This window comes from Botrytis cinerea, chromosome 10, assembly GCF_000143535.2.
Source record: "Botrytis cinerea B05.10 chromosome 10, complete sequence".
Lineage (NCBI taxonomy): Eukaryota > Fungi > Ascomycota > Leotiomycetes > Helotiales > Sclerotiniaceae > Botrytis > Botrytis cinerea.
The window spans coordinates 1,276,430-1,290,800 of record NC_037319.1 but is presented as its reverse complement, the minus strand read 5'-3'; the positions used below and the strand labels follow the sequence as shown (position 1 = coordinate 1,290,800).

Sequence of the window (14,371 nt, the reverse complement as noted above, 5' to 3'; positions counted from 1 at the left end):
CCACTATTCATTCAAATCGATTTGCAATTATTCCTTGCAAGTCCGTTCATTTTCATAATTCTTTCCGATTTCGACCTATTTCGTTTTATTCTCTGTGCATTTTATCTACTGGTTGATTAAATTCTTCAGCGACGATCTCAAGGGAGCCTTACTTTACGTTTCGTCAAGGGCGAGCAGCTTGTAAAGCGGCCGTGAGGCACCGCTCGCTATCACTTACGAATGTACATGTTCAACTTCTTGATTCATCCAGGTCACAGAAAAACAGCAGCACATCGGTGGCGCATTCACCATGTGAAACAAACTCTGGCATTGTACATAGCGATGAAGGCGAGGGGTTAGCCAAAAGCAAAAATAAACGCGTCCACGTCCCCCTTTCAAACCTACGTCTTGGCTGCAACATACACATCTCTCTGCTCAACAGCGGTGAAGGAACCTAGAAACATCATCCAAACTTCAACCTCGGGACTTTTGTAGATCCTCTATCACGAGGTGACAACTTCATTTCAAATCATGCTCAGCTTGTTCCCTGTCTCTGCTTAGACCTCTTTGCTAGCTTGCCGCGGTAAAACATACATCATGATACATACTCAAAGACATCGTCTCTACGTATATACCTGGTACCTAAAGCTAAAACTCCATCCACGTTTTTCTCGTCGGCGGCAATTGAGACAATCTTATCGACATCGCGGGGAAATGATCCTCATCTGCTCTGCTCAACCTGAGCATCTAGACTGACCTGGCTGGCTCAATGGGCACCTGCATCAAGGTTTGGCGAAATATCATATTACAACCTTTTTCATTCGAAATTGACCTTCATTTTCATTTCAATAAGCCTTTTCGAGAGCTCCTATCTGAACTTTTCTTCTCTCAATAGATACATACTGTACGACTAATCTTCAATCCTGCCCATCTCATCTCATCTCATCCGATTGTACAAAGAAAAAAGCGTCCTAAGCCTGCGTCGATCACCGAATTCTTCCCAATTCTTCCATTTGATATCAATTAAATCCCATAACCCCATCCACCCATCATCCATCATTCACTCCAACCAATCAACCCCCCCATCCATGCTAATTCCCCCCAAAGAGCCCAAGTTCCCACAGCGGAGGTCCATCGACCGCTTAAAACGCTTCTGTAGCCGCTGAGGACACATTCCAATCATGTACGAAAGCGATCAACCTTACGAAGAACGGTACCCGAAGCGCCGAATTTTCAGGAACGGACAGGTTGATCAACCAGGAGTCAGGAGTCAAGACTCAGGTACGGACATGACGGAGTGCCGGGTTGGTCCGCTAGGCTCAGTTGAGTATGCGAACATCATGATTCATGACGATGAGGGGTGGGATGGATGGACGGATAGATCGAGAAAGAGAGAAAGAAGCAAAGAAGCAAAGAAAGGAAGAAGCAAAGATGTCTGTGCAGCCATGATTATAGGTACCCAGCTTCGATATGATGCGATATGACATGATGTTGCACGAACCAATCCATAGTTTTTTGTCATGGTCCGCCCGGTCTCTATCTATCTATCCATCTATCTACCCATCTATCTATCTATCTACCCACCTATCTATGTACGATACCTATCTATGCCCGGAGATCTAGGATTGAGAATCTAGATCCATCGGTGCGGGAGATGGGGTATGGAAGAAAACAGCAAATCTGCAGAAGCTTTGCGAACTCTACAGAGATATACCCAGGACTCAGAACGCAATAGAACTACTTACCATACAGAATCATTACTTCATCCATCCATCCATCCATCCCTCCATCCATAACCCGTGACTCAAATTCCAACGAGTAATATACACCATGCAATACCTACCTAGTATTCCCAAATCCAGGCACTTGAAAGATCCCTCCTTCAGGCGTCACTCTGCGAGTTGATTGCCGCTCCCTATCAATCTCATTCATATCCATATCCATATCCATATCCATATCCATATCCCTATACAAACCTAAATTCAAACCCATACGGACCATACAAAAACCCCCCCACCTTGACGCCGACACCCTTGAATCAACTAGGCACCTCATCTATCTCCAACTCAATCACTCAATCCCTCTCCCACCCCGTCGGGCAACTGATAATGAAGCATTTCATTTCAACCCCCAATACCACACCATACCATATCGTCACTGTTGCCTCATCTCCAACTCCCCTCACGCAACCAACAACTTGACCTAAAAGAAACACCCACCACACCCCATTCTCAACCATCTTGTTCAAACACCCATCCACCCATCCACCCAAACACCTCAATATCTCATCCGAATCTAGCCAAACCCGAGCATTCAAATCCAAGTCTCATCAACTGATCCAAGCGTCCCCATGCACACAAAATTGACCCAGGCCCATGGAATCCCAAGTTATCATTCATCACATCTTCGTAGCGCCTACCTGAAGATCATTGATCCATCCATCCACTCAAGCGTTGCGGCACTATTAATCTTGACAAATGAACCCAACAAGCAGCGTATTGTATCACATGTATACATCCCAATATAAAAAAAATATAACTATCTGTATTCAGGACCCTGTCCTGGCAATTCAAGTCTATTGAGGGGTAAAAAAAATCTCTTTTGGATATTCATCTATGTCTTCCTCATATCGACCTTCGTAGCCTTCTCATACCAAGATGGGCAGGGGCGCCAATCCGCGAGTACGAATCCACGGGCAACTACCAGTACTGTAGCTAGCAGCCACCTCTTATCTCTTCCAGAGCCCAGTAACCCAAATGCCCGCAAGTGTCTGTACCTTAACATGACGCCATTGACTCCTGACGAGCATTACCATTAAGAACGTATCAGCCCATCCCCTCCTCTATCTTCCGAAATCCTTGGCTTCTTGAACGTCCATTGTCCTTCTCCGCGCCGTTCGTACCACCGGAATATCCTTGGTCGTTACACCGTATCGTTCTATTCTGCATGTTTTTTTATCGTTTGACAATAGTAACTGAATGATGGATTAGCCCAAGTTTCATGACAACTGTCTCATCGATATGTGAAAACTTACTGATATCTTCATCTGCTAATTCGTGACTGAGACCTACACGTTGAGGTTGATGCTTGACTGATTTTCCATAAACAATAGCCACGCGGAAATCGTCCACAATAGTTTTATGGATAGCGTTACACTTTGATCAACGTTAGTCACTTGATGCTGTGCTACACGATTCTCGGAATCATGAAAATAGCCACTTACAAAATCTTCAACTGTGCACCTGGTGGAACGTAACACTACCGGTGCTGTGTAATCAGGCAACTTTCCTTTGGGCTTTGTATAAACTCTGACAAGGTTTAATTTCTCCCACCTGTTCAAGAGTTAGTATCAAGTTGTTAGGCAATTTTTTTGCAACCACAGAAATCTGCTGGCTTCTGGTGAACGCCTTGCATCTTCTCTTGAGCAAGTCGATTATAGACCTAGAACGCCGCGCCACTCGATAGGATTATCGAAAGTATCCCAGGGGAAAAGCTCATATAAAAACCCTCAAATCATAAACTTACATCTGTTCTAACAGTTCATCAACGTTCCACCCATGCTCAGAAGAGATAGGACATGCGTTGGGAATTCTGTAAAGCAAATCAAGTTCCTCTATCGAAATAGCATCGATTTTGTTCAATGCATAAATGACAGGAATATAACTTCGTCCCTTGGCCTCTAGCACGTCTATCAGATCGTCGATAGTGGCGTCACAACGAATGGCGATATCTGCGGATGAAATTTTGTACTCGTTCATGACAGCCTTAATCTCATCGTGATCGATATGCGTCATTGGGACAGTATTAGTGATATTGATTCCGCCCTTGTCCTTCTTCTTGAACACGATATTTGGTGGCGACTTGTTGATTCGAATTCCAAATCCTTCCAATTCATCTTCAATGATCTTCTTATCCGTCAAGGGTTTATTGACATCCAATACAATGAAGATCAAATGGCATGTCTTGGCAACTGCAATGACTTGTCGACCTCTACCCTTTCCGTCCTTGGCTCCTTGAATAATACCCGGAAGATCCAGAATTTGAATCTTTGCTCCATTGTATAAAATTTGACCGGGTACTGTCGTTAAGGTTGTGAATTCGTATGCGGCAGCCTCTGAATGTTGTCCGGTAAGTTTGCTCATCAATGTACTCTTTCCCACCGATGGAAATCCTATAAATCCAACACTGGCGACACCTGTACGGGCTACATCGAACCCTACACCTGCTCCTCCACCACTTGACGTAGGGGTCAACAACTCTCTCTTGAGTTTAGCGAGCTTTGCTTTAAGTTGACCAAGATGGAAACTTGTCGCCTTGTTCTTTTGGGTTTTGGACATCTATTATTTCGTTAGGATCTATCGACGGCGAATTGATTAGGTCCTGGGAGTATACCTCATCCTCAATTTGTTTGATCTGTGGAGGGGTATTAGCATTGGGAACAAGAGGTCGCGGACGAAGGAGTATACCTTATCAGCGGTGGTCGACATGATTGCGGATTTCTCTGGTCAGATCCAGATATCTTATCTAAAAACGGTTATTGTTGGGGGGGTTTTTTGGTGGAAAGAATGTATTGCGATTTCCCTCAAGCTGGATCTTAAATTTTGGAATTGAAGATGATGTGAATTTCATTGTGGGGTTCTGCATCAAAAATTATTTCTATGATCGCATAGTTTGAACCTCAGGCACAAATATTCTTCAGTTTCCCCAATCGGCAAGGTCTCCATTTCAGCTGATGTGCCACTCGCTCACCGGGGATTCTTGAAGGTCTTGCCAGAAAATCATGTTATTGCAATTCATCACAAGGATTATGGATCCCCAAAATATCTGTGCAGCATTCTTCATTTTAGGGACCACAGTTGATTTAGGTGGAATCTTGATACCTTCGTTCCGACAGCATGTCATGAACTATGGCAGTCGGGGGTTCACGCCAGATCCAGAAAAAAGCACATCTTCCCAGAGCAAGACTACGAGTGTGTTCGAGTACATTGGCTCTCTAAAGGTTCCCCATGCTTGGTTCACTCACTATTATATCGCCTCCGTGGCGTCTTCCATTTTCTGGGCGTTTCAAATCATCACACGTGGACCTGCTTTCAGATTGCTTGCCTCTTACTCTCAACAAGATGCGACAAACTCAATGACAGTTAATCAGTTGACTTTGTCATGGACACTCATGGCTTTGCAGGGTAGCCGGAGATTGTACGAGAGCTTTACGCTCACCAAACCTTCTCAGTCAAAGATGTGGGTTGGGCTTTGGGCCATTGGAATTGCGTATTATTTGTTCATGGGAATTTCGGTCTGGATTGAAGGTATTGGTGAGTGATATGAATTGTAATCTTGTAGTTCTTTTCATTGATGACTAACTACCTAAGCCATAATTGATGCGACCACCAATCCACTAGGTTTGATAGACATCTCAAAGCCTTCTTTGAAGACTTGTGTGGCAGTACCTCTATTTGTGATTGCATCTGTCTGTCAGCACAACTGCCACAAGCACTTGGCAAGCTTGAAGAAGTATACTCTTCCCTCGAACCCTTTCTTTCGCCACGTCGTTTGTCCTCATTACACTAGCGAATGCTTGCTGTATATTGCAATTGCCATTGCAGCCGCGCCCCAGGGACAGTTCCTGAACAGAACCATATTGGCAGGGTTGTGCTTTGTAATATCAAACCTTGGTGTGACTGCAGATTCAACAAGGAAATGGTATGCCACAAAGTTTGGGGCAGATAGTGTAAAGAGCAGATGGAGAATGATACCATATTTATACTGAAATGTTCTCCTCAGGGTTTGGTGTAGATAGTTGAAAGTAGAAATGGAGATCGATATCATATTATTATAAGATTAGGTCTCTCAGCGTTTGCCAAACAACCCTAACTTTGAACCTAGTTTCGATACCTTGAGTACGTCCCGATACGTAAGGCTGGTTCGCTCCTGTCTTTCATATCTACCATCAAGAATTTCATCTTTAGACCGTAAAAGATCCCAATTTGCGACTGTTGTAGAATTTAGGTTAATTTCTGCTTCGGTCTCGGATATTCCATGATAGTAATCTGTATATAGTTCATCTGTTGTGATCAACAAACTCCTTGGTTCCTGGAAAATTCTCCACCTTGGCTGCTCTTCTCTTGTTCCATCATCTTTGTCTCCATATATATTCAAGCATAAGCTTGAGCCTAAGCTTACAGTGCAGACGACTGGATGATAGGCGGATCCATCCTTGTGTGGCATGATTCCTTGGTTTGGCAGATATTCATTGATTAGAACATGATTTGGACGTCCATGGGGGCTGTCGCTGAAAATGTGACTTGTTCCGATTTCTTGCGAGACAGGTAAGGAAAGGAGTCGAGAGACAACGGGATCTGTTAGCCATTTAGGCAGAGGCGCATCCAATAGAGTATTCTTAGTCAAATCAGAAGGCCAAGTCTGAAGACGACGATGAGTTAAATGCTTCCAACGTGGTTTGGGGGCTGTGGCAATCTGCGGGAATCAAATGTCAAATACCAAATCTCGAATGGGCTTGGAATCGACTCACTTTCTGCAATAATATTTGTTCTTCCTCTCCCGTAAGAAAATTAGGAATATAAAAAGCCTTTGAAGGGAGAGTCTTGATTTGAGCTTGATCCAGAGATGTTGGCAAGGCTAGTTGTGGGATGTCCATGTTGGATGGCTAGGTATCTTTGATAAGCGCAAAAATGTGGGAATATGTGTGAAATTTGAAGGGGTAAAGATCTGGTGAAGAGACGAGTCGATAGAGAATTGATAGAGGAGAGGAGGGGAGGGGAGGGGAGGGGAGGGGTGAAAGAACAATATGTACAAACGTTCCTTCTCGATGACGGGAGATACGATAGACAGATAGGCTATCTTCACGTGTTGTTCTTTTTGGATCATCAATCGATCACGTGCCGTGGAAGTCAAGTCTAGATTGTCGTGGAAAAAGAGGGCCATTGAGACGAGGATTTTTAACTGGCAGAATGCAAAGCAATGATAAAGCACTAATAAAGCACTAGCATAAGAATAAGGGGCCAAGGAGCCAACTTGCCAAGGTAGATAAAGTACGTAAAGGCGAATACGGTACGGTAGACGTTCTGACCTTCCCACCCCTCGAAGATTTTATCGCTCACTTCCAAGTTCCTATCTATGTGCCACCTTGGCTCTAGGCTCGCTAAGTGATATCCATACAAGCACTTTGAGTTTTAAAGAATGTTCGTTAGAACTTGTTAGGAGTTAGGACCATTGGTGGACTCTCTGGAAAGAGTTTAGGTAGGACCTCGGGATGATCTGATACAAGCTAAGAAAAAAAGAAAAGTAGGTCATTTGATGCGTTGTACTCCTTTGTTTGGTTGGATAATGGCTGTGGAAATTCGACTTTTGCAAAGTTTAGTTGTTAGTCTTCCGTCCATGGCACTGTCGCGAGACTGCACTATGAAGATTAGATTACGATGACATTGTGGTTCGAATTAGACCTCAATTAGACCTCAATTAGACCTCAATTAGACCTCATTTCTGCTTCAGTTAGACTTCTTTACTAGCAATCTAAGTTCACGCCTACGTTCACGTCTACGTTCATGTATCTGAAGCGAAAAGAACTTCTGTGGCGAAATCCTGTATGATATAAATAGATTACGACACTCCGCACCGGCAGATTTGTTGAAAATATCGTTGTTCTGTAAGCTTCGTCGTATCCAGTCCCATTCCTCTTGTTCTCATCGACCGTACTGTATCATATGATTCTGGATGTGAGATGCGAGTAGAAGCGGTGGGTATGATGAGTTATCTACCTACCCAGTCCCTCAAGCATGAAAAAGGGGATTTGAGGAACAAGTGTCAAGCGTATGGCTGGGGATGTACGAATGTATGGATGTATGTACGATACTACATCCAAACCTAGGCAGGCAGGCATTCATGAATCGAGTATGGCCACCTGTGTATTTTGTTTTGCTTTGCTTTGTTTTGCTGTGTTTTGCCTCGAATCTCGTTCTATTGTTGTCCTGCTGTCATGGGACAATTTAGGACAATGCGTATTGTCCTATGACAGACACGATAGACAGACAATAGACAGAAGAGACAGAAGAGACAGGATCAGACAGGATAAGCTCGTTCATGAAAGTTCCTTATTCAGTATTTTGTGCGTAGTGTCCGAGGGGGCTTCCGTATTCCGCACAGTCTAGCGTTTCTCCTGACTAAGCGTAAGTGGAAGTAATTCAATTCCATCTGGGTAACTCGATTCCTCCCATTTAACAAAACCACTCCCAAATACTACTTAGCTCCTTGGGTACAATTCTTCTTCAACCAATCCTCAAAATTTACACATATCCGGATACATACTTTCCCACTCACTTCCCATTCAAGATTTTCACGATCCACGAGTACACTACGAATTTAATGATATAATCCGTCCGCCATTCGAGATTCTGACTTCAACAACCCAATTTGACCGGCGCATCTCACTAATACATCTATCAGTTTGAAGGACTCGGATGCTCCTCCTTGTCCCGAAAACCATTCACGATCAAAGTGTCTACTCATAATATAAGCCAGGATGATCCGCAGGATACAGCGACACATAGCCTAGATGTTATGGGCACTCACAATCATGAGGGAGCAACGGCTACAAAACATGGTGACTCGACCACCAGCCTTATCGATCGAAAAGACAAAGTCAGCAACGCCACGAATATCATCAAAAGCCCGACGCTTTCCGGAAGACAAGAGACTGTGACTGATTCCGAGGCTTCGAAGGACGTGGAGATGCCCGATGCACCCCCTGAGGATACTGATGTGAAGAGTGATTCAGAAGCAGAAACAATCGTCCTGGAAGGTAAAAATGGCCACTCACCCTCGAAAACTCGAAAATCGATCAAACATGAAGACAATAGTGACGAGGAAGATATTCGAAAGCCGTCTGAGTCTAGGAAACGCGAAACTTTATCACTGGAAGCACTTTCTCAAACCGAAAATCACCTAGGAAGGCGCAAGCGTCTGAAAATCGATCCTTCCGAGTCAAGTAAATCTCAGCCTGATAATGGGAGGTTATCCAACCTACAAAACAAACGGCATTCATCTCTTCCAAAATCTACCGTGCCAGAATTGAGATCCGAGGAATCATCTTCGCCACCATTATCGAATTTAGGTAGCGTCGATAAGGCTACACCCGTTGAAAGAGCTTTCCCGCGGAATAAGCTAAACCCATCGGACTCAGACGAAGACCATGTCGACCACGAAGAACGGAAATTAGAGCGACTTCGAAATTCTGCCTTGAATAATATGCAAAGGAAAGGAAACATACCCTCGCTGAGTATCAACATGGAGAATGCTTTAGGTGTCAGGAAGGAACGATCGGAGTCTCCCCACCACGGACGCTCTCACAAACGCGGCCACTCTACTCAGTATCCCTCGAAGTCGATCCACAGTTCAGGCCACCGTAAAGGACGAATACCGCCTCCTCTTCTATCCACCGAGTACCAATCCGATGACTCTTCTGCTAGCGGACGCTCACACCCTCGTAGCTCTCGGCCGCGGCAACGCACAGCTTCTACCATCAGAGATCTTGCCACGCCAGTCACTGTCCCCCAGAAAAAGAAAAAACACCTGGATAGTTCTGGCGCAACCATGTTATTTCAATTTGTTCGCAAGAATAATCTCGCTGGAGTGATGGAAGAATTCAACAAGCACCCTGAAGACCTGAATCAAGCAGATAATGCCTTAAATACGCCACTGCACGGTGCAAGTCTTGTAGGCTATGACAAAATTGTCGAATTCCTTTTGAGCAAAGATTGCAATGTTGATGTAGTCAATGACCTTGGCGACACTCCACTTCATGATGCCATTGACAACGGCCATGTTGAAGTTGTGAGACTCCTTCTAGAGTATGGTGCTGATCCACGTAAGGCAAAGAAGGCTGGAGGCGACGAGCCTAGTGATCTAGCAGCAGCTTATGTTAGTGTTCCTGAGGACGAGGAAAATACCAGGAGAACGAGGAAAGAGATGCAGCAGCTTATTGAAGATGCCAAGTCTAAGCACCATGAAGATACTGTCTTGAGCGAACAAACGCCGGGAGAAAATGCAGATCATGAACCTTACTCAAGAAATAGTCCTCATCATAGCCCTACCTCGGAGCATCCTGGTATATCGAACGGCCTACGAGCACGATCGTATAGAACTACACATCGAGATTTATATCGAGATCATAATAATGCTGAAATGCTTCGGGAAGCATGTCGAAACGGCGATCACCCAAACATCTATAATTGGCTAGACGTCAATCAAAAGAAGGGAAAGGACCCAACATCTCTTCTGATCGCGGCAAAAGCTGGCGACAAATTCGCTGTCGACCTGCTACTCGGCCTGGGTAATTATGATTGCGATCCCGAGCCTTTGAGAGGTGTAGAATTTCGATGGTCCACACCAATGCTTTGTGCTATTCATAAAGGTCATATCGACGTGATTAAGTGCCTGCTTTCAGGAGACTTCGACCCGACCAGGCGATTGAACAACAAGACTTACTATGAACATGCGCAGGAGAGAGAGAGGGGCAGTTCCAACTATGAGTCAGTCGTTGAAACACTCAGAGATGCTTTCAATACATATTCGAAGCCAGTCAAATCTTCGCCCTCCAAATCTCGCTCCCCCAAACTTCATCGAGACTCTGATCGCGGCCGCGATTCCAGAAGGCCAGTAAGGACTACCCGTGATCGATCTTCGCCGTCGCGGAAGAGGAGTCCTTCCAAATCGATGAGGAGTTTAGAAGTAGAATTGACACGTCGTGCGAGCAGCGACTCCCTTCATCCGAGCCTAGTCACACACAGCCAAGCAAGAAGAGGCCCAGGGCGTCCAAGAAAAGAGGAAAGCAACGCTTCGCATCCAACTTCAGACACGGAAAGCACTCCTTTAGGCCCCCCTAAGAAAAAATTGCAAGCTCCCAAGGTTACAGAAGCTGATGCTGCGGCTATGTCTTCTGAAAACGAGCCTCCGAAACCACGACGTAAGCTTGTCTCTGGTAAGGACTTAAGAGGGGAACGGGATAGACAAGGGCGTGGAAGTATTGCATCAAATGTTTCTTCCATATCTGTTCAAGATCGAGACCAAGTAGAAGAGTCGAAAAGAAAAGATGGCAAACAGAAAACCACAATTGTTGCGCAAACAACCGAACTTGCCAATGAAGACCAGGTCTCTAAACCTTCCATCGTCGAGATGGCTTCAGATAAGAGCGAAAAGCATGACAAGACTAAAGGCACAAAACGAGACATCTCTAAAGACCGACTAGCTTCTATTCGTAATGATAAGAGTCCGATAAAACGACAACGCCAGAGCACAACGCCACCTCGCACAGGTACCCTTGATACAATAGTTGCCACGGAGACTGATGGTGCTCCATCTAAGCGCCAGAAAGTAGAAGGACTTTCAAAGCATATTATCACAGATCAAAACACATCGAACTCGTGTACTGACCACCCAGCACCCAATCTTGATACAACTTCTCAAGACAAATCAACCCTAAAAACTACCAAGGAGAACACATCAAGATTTTCGTCCAAACTGACTGGGGAAAATGAGACATGTTTCAACAAAGAGAACGAGGAAATCCAAGCAGCCAAAAAGCCTGAGCTCTTGAACCCGGTTGATGTAGAACGCAAGAGGCAGGCAAAATTGGCTCGGGAAGCTCGAGAAGCCAAACAGCAGGCTAAAGAGGTCAAAGAGGCTCGTGAAGCAAAAGCAGTGGAGGAAGCTCGAGAAGCGAAAGAGAAGGAAGCAAAAGAGGAGGAAGCAAGGGAAGCGAAGGAGAAGGAAGCAAAGGAGAGAGAAGTCCGGGAGAGAGAAGCAAAGGAGGCAAAAGAAGCTCAAGAAGCCGAAGAGGCCCAGGAGAAACTAGCCATCGAGGAAGCTGCTAAGCGAGCACAGGAAGAGGAGGAAAGAAAATCACGACATGCCCAGGAAGAACGCGACAAAGCAGAACAAAGGCGAATATACGACGACCAGAAAAGGATAGAGCGGGAGAAATTGGAACAAAACCGGGCCGCTGCGCAAGAGCGAGAACGGTCTGAGAAAGCGAGACAGGCGCGAGAAAAGGAAGAACAAAGATTATCGAAACTTCCACTTCTACTTCGAGTGTTTGATCAACTCCCACAAGCTGAGACACTCAAAATTGCTTCTTTGTCCAAATTTCGAATCATACAAGGATATCGATATGATACTATCAGACCAGAAGCAATAGGCAGCCCCAGTGCTCGAGAGCAATGGATGCTCAACACTGACGTTGCGTTATTGCTGGGAGAGAAAGACCTCGAATTATCAAGATGTGAGTACAGGGTAGTGAACTAGAAAAGAAACTGTATTGACTTGTTGTGATAGATACGGCGTGGGAACGTATTCCGTTAGATATGGATGCCAAGGAAGCTATATGGCCCCTTGCGCACGCAAAATATTCTCGTGATCCTTTCAAGCCAAATATACTCGTTCCCTCGGATGAACGTGCGCATCTGGCAGCAGACGCTAAGCCGCTGTTTCTTGGGCTCGATCTTTTCTTCATAAAGGTACGTGTCTTGCACTTTTGAAAATGATTAGCTTGCTCACATCATTGTAGGTATCGGAGTTCATGTTTGTCGTACCTAATTTTCCTCACCTACGAGATAGTCAAATAGCCATCGAATACCAAGAACTTGTTCCATTAGGTGCCACTCCGGTCAACAGATATGAGCAAGACTCAGACCATGATCCAAGCCAACCATTCTGGCCTGAGCCCCAAATCTACATCCGTGGAAATTTGGTCACGCCTACGAAAATCGAAACCAAAACAAGCACGAAACCTTTCCCAGAACCCAAAGTATCAAGACGAGAAAATTCGAACGAGAAGGAATTGCTTGCATTGGCTTTGGCCAGAACGCAAATGCTTTGGGAACAGCGCGAACGTGATGAACATGATGGTATCACCCCACCACACTCCGATCGATCTAGATCGCTCAACGAAGATGGTCTGATTCAAGAATCTATTTCGGGCCCAATCAACATAAGCCAAAACACCGATCTTTCAAACGGAACGTTTCCTCTTTCTAACGGAACCGTAATGCACGAAGTAGATATATTGGATTGAGAAACACTTTCACTGATATAAGAGGTGCACCAACATACATTTCGTCGTACTTGTTACATAATCATTGTATAGGAAGTTTATTCCCATGATGGAGAAGTCTGTAGATATTCTTTTCTGGGAAAAGAAACATCACGTCATATTTTCCCCAGCGGAACACAACACTGTACATATACAGATTCGAATCTCAAACTATCGAGAGGCCAGACGAAGTGAACAAATACCCTTCACGGTCCTAATCCGATTCCAAATCCAAGCCAAATCATGCATCCAAACGATGTGAGAATCAAAGGAACGGTTCAAACACGTTATGATGTCTTTCGGATAAAGACATCCCCGACTACTCGTTGGAAGGGGGGACTGGGGAGGCAGAAGACTCAAACGCGTCAGCCGGCAAAGATACTTGACGGGTGTTAGGACAAATGTCATGTATAGATAGTAATGAAAAAAGTTACATAACTCCACATAAATTCTTCTCCATTATCAATTGATTATCGCGACCTCAAACTTTCTAGATTGCGAGAGATGAAGTTGTAGAAGAGATTTTGCATACCGCTAAGTATGTATTGATCAAGGGGTAATTTCCTGCAAACTTCGAATGCGAGGAGATTTTTTGCAATCTGGATGTTTGATGTCACACTTACAATGGGATACTATCCATATACACGCCCCCAAAGACGCACTTGCACCGTACAACTAGATTGTCCTTTTTGTTTAAGTGTTTGGATAACTACTTACTAGGTAGGTAGGTAGGCAGGTATTCATGCAAACTTTTGAATGAAGTACTGAGATATCGAAATATAACAGTGGCTACTTCATGATTTTAGTGTATCAGTCGTTCATACAACTAGATAGGCAGGTGAATGGGTAGTGATTACAATAGAATTGTACTGACTTGTCTAAATACGTAGGTAGTTAGCTAAGCGGCGAAAATTGAGACGATAGATGAGGGATGAGGGGTGATAGATATGAAACTATGTATGGGCATAAGAAAATGAAGTGGATTAATAGATGAGATTATTGTAGGAATGCTGGACTGGACTAGAGTATGCTTCAGTGGTTGAGTGAGCGGTTGAATGCGTGGATGTGTGGATGTGTTGTGTATGTAGGTATGTAGGTATGTAGGTATGTAGGTATGTAGGTTTGTAGGTATGTTACGCTGCGAGATGATTGTAGTTGAAGTGAAGTGAAGTGAAATGAAGGGTAGGGTAGGGTAGGTAGGTAGGTAGGTAGGAAGTTGAAAGTTGGAAGGGATTCTCTAGACTAGGAGAGGGGAAGAGCAGGAGCGAGAGATGAGGGCGGAGGGTGGTA

At 44.6% G+C, this 14,371-nt stretch overlaps 4 protein-coding genes across 4 annotated transcripts; 2 read left to right on the top strand and 2 right to left on the bottom strand.

Annotated features, from left to right (window-relative positions):
• Positions 1–2,457: 2,457 nt before the first annotated feature.
• Positions 2,458–4,606, bottom strand: Bcrbg1. Its single transcript, XM_024695563.1, has 6 exons — positions 4,446–4,606; positions 4,372–4,392; positions 3,505–4,316; positions 3,203–3,311; positions 3,014–3,134; positions 2,458–2,953 (listed from the first exon to the last, which is right to left on the bottom strand). Exons 1-6 carry the CDS (start codon positions 4,464–4,466, stop codon positions 2,934–2,936), a joined length of 1,104 nt encoding a protein of 367 aa, XP_024551357.1. The 5' UTR covers positions 4,467–4,606; the 3' UTR covers positions 2,458–2,933.
• Positions 4,607–4,689: 83 nt separating this feature from the next.
• On the top strand, positions 4,690–5,804 carry Bcdfg10. Its single transcript, XM_024695562.1, has 2 exons — positions 4,690–5,291; positions 5,349–5,804. The coding sequence occupies exons 1-2, from the start codon at positions 4,760–4,762 to the stop codon at positions 5,744–5,746; spliced, it is 930 nt and encodes a 309-aa protein (XP_024551356.1). The 5' UTR covers positions 4,690–4,759; the 3' UTR covers positions 5,747–5,804.
• BCIN_10g03380 (hypothetical protein) lies at positions 5,790–7,016 on the bottom strand. The gene is made up of 2 exons (XM_024695561.1): positions 6,509–7,016; positions 5,790–6,453 (listed from the first exon to the last, which is right to left on the bottom strand). Exons 1-2 carry the CDS (start codon positions 6,632–6,634, stop codon positions 5,827–5,829), a joined length of 753 nt encoding a protein of 250 aa, XP_024551355.1. The 5' UTR covers positions 6,635–7,016; the 3' UTR covers positions 5,790–5,826.
• Positions 7,017–8,154: 1,138 nt separating this feature from the next.
• BCIN_10g03370 (hypothetical protein) lies at positions 8,155–13,546 on the top strand. Its single transcript, XM_024695560.1, has 3 exons — positions 8,155–12,271; positions 12,325–12,506; positions 12,557–13,546. Exons 1-3 carry the CDS (start codon positions 8,554–8,556, stop codon positions 13,061–13,063), a joined length of 4,407 nt encoding a protein of 1,468 aa, XP_024551354.1. The 5' UTR covers positions 8,155–8,553; the 3' UTR covers positions 13,064–13,546.
• Positions 13,547–14,371: the final 825 nt, after the last annotated feature.